Source organism: Limulus polyphemus, unplaced genomic scaffold (assembly GCF_000517525.1).
Source record: "Limulus polyphemus unplaced genomic scaffold, Limulus_polyphemus-2.1.2 Scaffold787, whole genome shotgun sequence".
In the NCBI taxonomy this organism is placed as follows: Eukaryota; Metazoa; Arthropoda; class Merostomata; order Xiphosura; family Limulidae; genus Limulus; species Limulus polyphemus.
In genome coordinates this window covers 192,361-201,591 of record NW_013666397.1, presented here as the reverse complement: position 1 = coordinate 201,591, position 9,231 = coordinate 192,361, and the positions used below count along the sequence as shown (strand labels likewise).

The window sequence follows — 9,231 nt, the reverse complement described above, 5'->3', positions numbered from 1 at the left end:
CATGCTCCAGTCCTTTATACTTCATTTAAATGCCTTTGGTAATATCTAATTTGCAAATTCCTCCACATGCATCAATGCACCCTCTATCCTGACACTGTATATGAGCACCTCACTTAGATAATTTAATCACTTTTTCTCGACAAAGCTTTGGTCATGGTTTTGTCTGATGAAGTGTTGTGGTTTGTTTCTTTATGGATTAGGATTTTCACGTTACCTTGTGGATTTCTATATAATTATAATTTCCATGAAAAAAACAAAACTCGACTTGATGTTTGCAGGTATAAATTCCCATATTACCATTGTCAGCATGGTGGTTCATCCAACCTCCCCTATTTCTCCTTTGTTATCTAGCGTCTCTCTCTACGCTCAGGAGAGGGGGTCACTCTCAGTTGAGGCTGTCCGTGTTTTGACCCATTGACATATGGAAACATATATTTGGCCTGGAGGTGTTTTTCTTCCTGGGGCCTCTGAAGTTGCCTTTTTTTGTTAATCTTTTTCTTTACTAAGTTGGCTTTTCACGAGTACAATTTGGATTAACCACCTCCTACTCCTTTTATTCAATTAATCATTTGGGTTTTGAGCTTTTGGGGCTTTTCTCTATAATCTTTAAGTCTACTCCTCCCTTGATGGTGGAATGCTCGGGAGGGGAATATTTAGTTTTCCTTTTTTGCATGATAATCTTGGTTCATGATGAAAGATTTACTATTTTATTATGTAATGGGATAGATATACCTTGTACCCTCATTTGTCTGTTTGCATGCTTTGGCCTTCCACCTTCAGGGAGATTTCTTTTCTCACTTCCATGGATTAAAATTATTTAATTTTGGATATATGGGGTTCCAGGTTGGTTCATGTGATCACTTTAACCTCACATTTATTTTTGTATTTGTTTGCTCCTCTACTCTTTCTCTGTGATGTTTCTTCTCTCACAAATTGTTGGCAGCCTCTCAATGATCTCCACATTAATTTGCAAAGAATGGGGTCTCCTACTGACTTTTACCTTGGCCAGATTGCCTGCTTCTGTTCCTTCTGTAGAGATACTTTGGTGAAAGAACTTTGTCTACCTGCTAGTATGTGTGTGTGTGTGTGTGTGTGTGTATATATATATATATATATATATATATATATATGTGTGTGGGTGTATAAATGTATACTGTTCCTCTGTCCTTATTTTTTCTTCACAGATACTTCACTTGGGGGATGTGGTGTGTATCTTTAAGGTCAGGAATTCTAGAGTATATGTGTAAAAGGTTAGTGCTCGGGTGAGCTTAATTGTTGGAGTTTCAATTAAAACCAACCTTTACACCAAATTTATTTGTTGGAGGATTTTGTCGTGACGAGTGGAGCCACAAGTCGCTAACTTGAGGGATTTACAGTTAGACTAAAGAATATGAGTCTCCAACCAACAGTAGATACTCAAAGTAATCTTTATTAACTTTTAACAACAATTTCTTGTTATGAACATCAACATACAAATCTTTAAATATTAATAGTAAAACTTTAATACTTCTTGCAGTGACTGATCAAGAGAGAGAGATACTTACTGTAGAGTTGGAACCTTTGAAGCAGTAGCTCCATTAGAAGATCTCAGTTGCATGATTTCGTTCTAATAACTGCCAGGAAACTAGTGGAGAGTTTCTTGATGGCTAGAGAGCTGATTTTGCAGCTCCTGACATGGGTTTTTAAAGCAAAATTTCTCGGTATCCTGGCGAGGTTCCAAATAGGACACAGCATCACCCACAAGTAGTGCTGTGCTTCTATTGGATGCTTCAAGGCGATTCCCGGGCTAATTCAGAAACTAAACCAAAACCCTCAAGTTATTGGTCATAGTTAATTGGTGTTAGCTGGTCACCTATTTACGTGTGCTGCTACACCCATGTACTGTAACTAATACTGCATCAAAGCCCCGAGATGATTCATAGAATATAAACTTTTCTGTAGCTTCTACAGTGCTAAGGAAACGAGGCCAACATTCCCTTAAATTGTCACATACGTTGGCGTTCATTTCCCGGTTATGATGCAATAGCTGTGACTAATGAGGCTGTTGACTAACTCTGCTATTGACCCTGGGTCACTAATCTCCCAGGCTCGCCTCTCAAGCTTGTGCACATGCTGTGCTATTTCCTGCTGAAGGTCTAACCTCATTCTTGTTTACTCATTTCTCAAGGCTTATTTCTCAACACAGGTGTCTCCTTGTCCCCTTTTCTTTTTATATCTTTCTTAACTTGTTTACTCGTTTTGAAAATCTTAAAGCTTTTTATTTTAAGTATATCCAAAGTACTTTTAATTATTCATAACTATTGAAGCAATTGATGAAATTTCCTCAAAAATTTCCAGTTGCTTCATATGAATGGAGGACGAATCTTCATTCTACATTAATAATTTAGGACTTCTTGCTGTCCAACAGGCAATTGTGCAAAGTCTAGATCTTTCGCAGGGGAATATCCTAATGAGATGTTTCATCAATTCCAATGGTCTCTTAAATTTGGTTCTTTCTCTATGGGGCCTATTCCAATCATGTCAGCCTCCTGGCTTGCCATTTTCCTGGAGTGATGGATTTTATAGCAGATTGTCAGTCTCAGTTCTCTCTTTCTCCTGAATCAATGGATTCTCCATTGTGTGGTTTTCTGATAGCTTTGTTTTCATTTTGGGCCACCTTTGTTAGCTTTTGGCCACTTATCACTACTCAACTACAAGCTTTGGATTCTCCACTACCTCATCTTCAGGCTTGGGCAGTAGATGTAATTGGTCCTGCTTGGATGGGATTGCACATTTATGACTTTACCTCACTTCCTCTGTTACTCTGAGTTCTGGCTATATTTCGATCCTGTCCTTGCAAGATGTTGATCATCTAGATTGGCTGGCCTAGCCATGATTTCCTCTTCTACAGTTTCTTCATGCAATTCCACCTCTGTATTTTCCTTTTTGTTTATCTTTATTGAGGCATCCTCAACCCAACCTTTTACACCAAGACTCTTTCCAGCTCATTGGGGTTTAACATCTACAGTTGTCTGGGATGTGCCTGACAATAAGTTTATACCCACTTTACCAAACGTGTTCACCATATCTTGTTTTGACCTGTTTTTTACTTGGGTGTAGCTTCGTCTCCTGTTAAGTCAGACAACTTTTTCATCTCTTTTTAGTTATCCTAAACATCTGATGGTTTTAGACTCCCCAGTGCTATCCAGCCTTCTTCCTAGATGGCCTTTTCCATTAATTAATCAAAATATTAAGGTGGTACTACATGCCTTGTCTCGACAACCTTTCGAGCCTTTAGCCTCATGTACCATGTATCATCTCTTCCTTCATGGGTATTTTGTTGTTACTGACACGCTAATGTCATCAACTGGAATTGTTGACTTATGTGTAGGACTCTTTATCTTTCCCTTTAGGTTTTTTATACCCTGATAGGTCCTTTCTTTCTAAGTTTCTGGCCACCAGGGAAGGGGATACATCCCTCTCCACAATTCTTTTGCCACATATTTCTCACCTCTACAATCGATCATATGCTGATCATTTGTTTTGCCCTGTGAGGCCCAGAGGTGTTATGTGGCTCACTCTAACTTCTTTCATGGTGTTAGTTCTCGTCTCTGTATTCTTTGGGATACTTTGGTTTCGAAAGGTTTATCCCCACTTCCTTGGATGTGGTTTTGCAAATATTTAGGTTGCATACTATGGATTTTACAGGTGAGGAATCTTCTGAGAGTTACATTTCATCAACTTCAGCACATTTCTGTCTTTCACTGCCCATTTCTTTGATTCACCAGGGGACATTTTATGAGCCTGTATGTGGACTTCTTTATATGATCTGGCTTTTTTTTTTTTCTGGGAGTTTTACACTACCCCCATGCTCGTTTTAACAACAACTGCTAGATTATATGGAGGAGGGAGTAATCTTGTATTTCTTTTTCTGGGTCTCTTACATCATGCTTTTACCAGATCCCACTCTGTGGCAAGTGTTGCCCAGACAGGTGTGCTCTTATCAATTCTGGTTGCAACAGGCTCTGTAGAAATGAGGTGTTTCATAATACTATCTAGGTGCATTATCAGATGGTATTACCATATTATCATGGACTGCTACTCGTGTACTATCATGAGTAAAGCTAAGGGAGATTCTGCCTGTCCCTGCTGATCATCAGATTGAATAAATCGGGGTTGTGATATATATATGTATATATATTTATATCGGCACTTGTGTACAATGTTAAAATAATAAATATACAGTGTTAAAATCAATACATTCTATATTTATTATTTTAAAATTGGGGTCGGTTTGCTTTTAAAAATTTATGGAACTTGGTTCACCTTTGCACTATTTCCAGAGCACTGTTCCTCGGGGCTCCCCAACTCGCGTTACCTCTCCCTGATACTACTCATGAAGCCAGGGAGTCCTTACCTCACCCAGTTGCCAGTTGCTGGGGTGGTGGACAGAAGCTTTTCCTCCAGAGTGTTTGAGTGTGTTCCTCCACTCTTGGAGAAGAGGGCAAAGCTGGGGGGCCCTTCTGCTCAGGTCCCTAGATTTATTTCCCAGATGTTGGTAGGAGTGGCACTGGCCTACGCGGGAGCCTACTCATTATACCGGTTCAGATTTGATCCTATGCTATCCAGATGGGGTGTGCTTGGCCCTTCTTATGAACAGTGTCAGGTTATATATTGTTCATTGATGGAGGTCCACTATCTTCTCATAACTCCAAATGAGAGTGATCCCATCCTAGGTCCTTGGTTGAACACAGTGTTCTATATCCTCTCCATAATTCTGGGGGTAAGTGGAATGCTCCTTGCCCTCTGAGTTGGAGAGTGAGGATGAATGTTCATAATTCCAGACTGGATGAGTTCTGTTCCTTTGGTTGAGTAAGACGTGTATGATACCATCATTTCAAGCCTGGGGTGGTGCCTTTCGGACTTGTTCAGGTGGAAGAAAAAGTTTGTACACTTCGGAGTTGCTTACTTTCTAATTGTAATTACAGTGGTTCAGAACACATCACTCTATGGTTACAGGTTGGAATCAAATAAAAAGTTTATCTATATATCCCATTGTGGTCCAAATTGCCCAAGCCATCAACGTGGGATATAGGGATCATGACCCCTTAATTCCAACCCCGAGTTGTGGAACCTCAGTTATCTTGTTGGGGCTAGCCTATAATAATTACTCATGTACTATTCCACCCTTGGTACCAATATGAAGTTCTGGGTAAAGAGCATACCTGTTCTGGATGTAGTGCAGTTTCCCCACTTGGGTAACACTGTTATCTTGGTACACCTCTGTTCTATACAGATGCTTTCTGTATGGACAATGCCCTCACTGGCCCCTCCACCTTCTTAATGTGAGATTATAGCTAAAGTGTCAGTGGAGGGTAAGTATGTTTTAAAAGTTAACATTTTCATAAATTGAAAATGTATTTCCAATAATACTTACCACCGCTGACACTTTGTGTTGTTAGTGACTGGAATGGAGTCAGTCTCAAAAAAATAATTACATTATCCCCTGTGCTTGAAACAGTAACCTTGGAATTCATGCCTAAAAATCGTGTGTTGCATAAAGAAAAGTTTTTTTTTAAATAGAATGATCAATTATAATTTGTACAGAAATCAACTAGGTGATGCAAAAATCACAACCAAGGACATTAATTGTCACAGTACTTCTTTAGAGAAGCCCATGTCTAAACACTTTGTCAAGAAAAGGCGATAAAATTATCTGAATGAGGAGCTTATATACAGTACCAGGATAGAGGGTACATTGATGTAGGTGAGAGTGTTATGAGACAAATATCACCAGGGCAATTAATAAGTGGGGTATAAAAGAAGGGAGCAAGCAAGAATAAATCAATGCTTAGATGAGCAAAGGAAGAAACCCTGGCAGTCAAGTAATAGCTATAAGTGTGAGCGGAGATAAGTATTATTGGAAATACATTTTCAGTTTAGGAAAATGCTAACTTTTGTACCTTAGACCCATTTTTTGGTTTTTTAAATCTTTATTTCAGCCCAAGCTTCCATGGCATATTTGTGTTATACACCTGTGTTGTGGGTTTTCAGAGACATACTTGCTTTCTTCCCATTCCTAAAGCCATCACTGGGAAAGTCACTAAACTTCATAAATCATCAAAGCAATGATTTTTACAGAAGCAATAATTTCAGTGGAAATAGTGGAAAACTATGAAATAATATAATTCTGATAAAACTTAATTTTGTTACAGTAGATCAATCAGTAACTCAGAATTAGCAAAAATGGAACACAACTCGAGTATACTATTGTTTATAACCAAGTATTTAAATAGTAATGCAGAGAATAGTAAAAGCTGACAAATAACATTAAAGTGTTCAAATTTGATGACGAGGAACCCACTTTGAGTCTAATAATGGCTGGAGACGGCTTGGTACCTGATGATGACAAAACCTTGTTGAAACGTTGTACATTTGCTGTTATGTTAAACTTATATTAAAGTTTTTCTCCATTACCCATTCAAGCTGTCTCCAGCCATTATTAACATTAAAGTGTGTTAAACCATAACATATGGATATCACTGATTCCTTAGTCTATGTTGACACTGACATCCAGTCCTTTTTTTCAACTCCTTGATTCTCAGTTTCATAGGTATTTTATAGCCCTGTAATATAATTGGTTCCTTACAATCTAATCATCAGATTTCCAAGCATGGGTGCTGCTGCTGATTTTTCCCCTATCTCTTTATCAGATGTGGTGGAGTGTGGATTCAAGTATATATGGTTAGAGTTGTGTTGCTACAAAAGAAAAAAAAACTTTGCATTTTGGGGCTATAAGTGTGTTATAAGAGTGATGGTCAAACCCCATTATTCGATTAGATTAGCCCAAGAGTTAGTGGTGAGTGATGTTGACTAGCTGCTCTGTCTCATGTTTTTCAGTTCAGGACTAGGGACAGTTATCCTTGTGTAGCTTTGCATTAATATATAAAGCAATCCAAACTTATCAGATACTTCAATGATAGAAATAATAAAACATCTAAATAAAAATCTTAAACTTGAATTTAAAAACCTGGGACAACCAGTTTTCATTGTTTATCACATGTATTAACTCACTAAAGCTTAATTTCAAGATCTGATAATTAACTAGATAATATTCTAATAATTTGGTACTTAATTTGGAGCCAATTTAAATGAGGCTCTTATGTGTAAAAAATATTAGATAACGTCTTTTTACTTAAGTTGATATGCCCAGTTTAACTTTTTGGACATTAAAAAGTCTGTGTGTATATTTTGTTTATTTTTTCATGGGAATTTGTGTGCATAGCTGTTGAAATAATTTGTAAAAAACTCCTATGAAAAAATAAACACAAAATATATGCACAGATATATTTTTTAATGTCAAAAAATTTAAATTGGACATAACAACATTAAAAAAAATATATATATTTATGAATACATGACTACTTTTGTAACTTGTATTATTTTTTTTTGTCTTTAGTATCTTCTTTTCTATATCATTTAGATTATATAAATCTAAAACTTGGGTGTTATTGAAAAATGACAGTTCATTTTGTGTGATCTGATTTTTATAGCACGATACATTCGGTGCATCAGGTGTCCAACAGCTTATCACATGGGTGAAAGCTGTATTGCTGCTGGATCAGTTATCCTTAATCCAACACATATGATTTGTGCAAATCATTTCTGTCCTAAAAAAGGAAGGCAGTACCAAACACATGTCAATGTCAGCTGGTGCTTCATTTGTTCTATAGGTATGTATATTTTTGTCAGTATAAATTGTAATTTAATTTTTCCAAAAACATGTGGAATTTAGTATCTTGCATACTTCAAAATGATTTCTTTTTACAGAACTGATAGGATAAAAACATAAAATTTAAACATTAGAAAATGTTCTATATTTACAAGATGGTGTGTCACCTGTAAGATGAAATTTGATTGTGTGTAATTACATTGTATTCAGGTAAAAATATATTTGTATGTTTATGTATTAGTGAACAATTAGCTAAGTAATATAGTTTTTAACAAGCTCACTTTCTGAGCCATATATCTGAATCTTGGCTTGATGCTTGTTGTTAGAGACACTAGGGAGAGAGGGGTAACACAGTTTCATTAAAGGGATTTTCAGGAAAGAACATCAGATATATGTTGGAAAATGTAATTAGTTTCAAGTTGGTTTAAAATGTACAGATATTAACATGAACTGAACAATTATAAATTATCATTAAAATTTTTTCTTTTGCTTGTATCAGCAAGTATAGATTTTTAGTGTGTATTCACATTTTATAAATTTTTATTTTATTCTTAAGTGTAGCTTTGTTAGTTTTTCTTTGCTCACTGTCTGCATGTTTTTCCAGATATCACCATTATTAATATTGTTTGATTAGGGGGAAGTTTGATTTGCTGTGAGTCGTGTCCTGCTGCTTTCCATGCAGAATGTCTGGATGTTGAGGCACCTGAAGGCAGTTATTTCTGTGAAGACTGCAAAATGAGAAAACATCCACATTATGGAGATATTGTATGGGTGAAGTTAGGACCTTACAGGTATCTGTATAACAAATTTACATTAGTAATTATTTTTTGTGAACTTCAATATAGAAAATATAGAATTAATAAATAATGGTATAAATCAACAGCAAATGTTCATAATATCTGATAAATATTGTGACCCTTAATATGCTGATATCACAGCTGTAATAACTGCTAGTGTCACTTTCTATATAGTAAGGTATTCTCAGGTAATTTTTCTAAATGTTTGTGTAGAGTTCTGCATGTAATTAATGAGAACCTTGTCAACTGAATGTCCAAAGATTGTAAACATCATCCTTTTCATTTAGTAAAGGATACATACTACAATGGCTATCACACAGAAGCTTGTGTGACTATATCTGTGTTTATTCCTTGGTGTTGATTGAACTTATTTCAAGGTTAGATACAGATATGTGTATAAATTTGTATGGTTTGTGGGTTCTCCAACTTGTATGTATTATTTGTAATAGTCATTGATGAAGGTAATCATAGTACTTTGGGATACCACACTAAGATCTTCGCCTGACTTGTTCATTATGCATATAGTATACATTTAGCTTTTTTTATTTAACTTACTGACTCATCCTGCTTCTTTCAATTCCCATCCCATTTCATGAGTTTTTTTTTTATTATGTCCCTTAAGTTTAAGTTATATGATATTAGTTTTTGGTAATAATAGCAACAGAAACATGCCTTACAGCTGAAACATTGTAAGCCTCCATTGTAATCATACAACTATACACC

The 9,231-nt window shown here is 36.2% G+C and overlaps 1 protein-coding gene across 1 annotated transcript in view; it reads left to right on the top strand.

The window, feature by feature from the left end:
- The window catches only part of LOC106460527 (histone-lysine N-methyltransferase NSD2-like), a 157,644-nt gene that overhangs the window by 105,676 nt on the left and 42,737 nt on the right, over positions 1-9,231 (top strand). Inside the window, 2 exon segments of the mRNA XM_022387273.1 lie at positions 7,533-7,712; positions 8,346-8,502. Of these exon segments, the coding sequence (XP_022242981.1) occupies positions 7,533-7,712; positions 8,346-8,502 (337 nt within the window).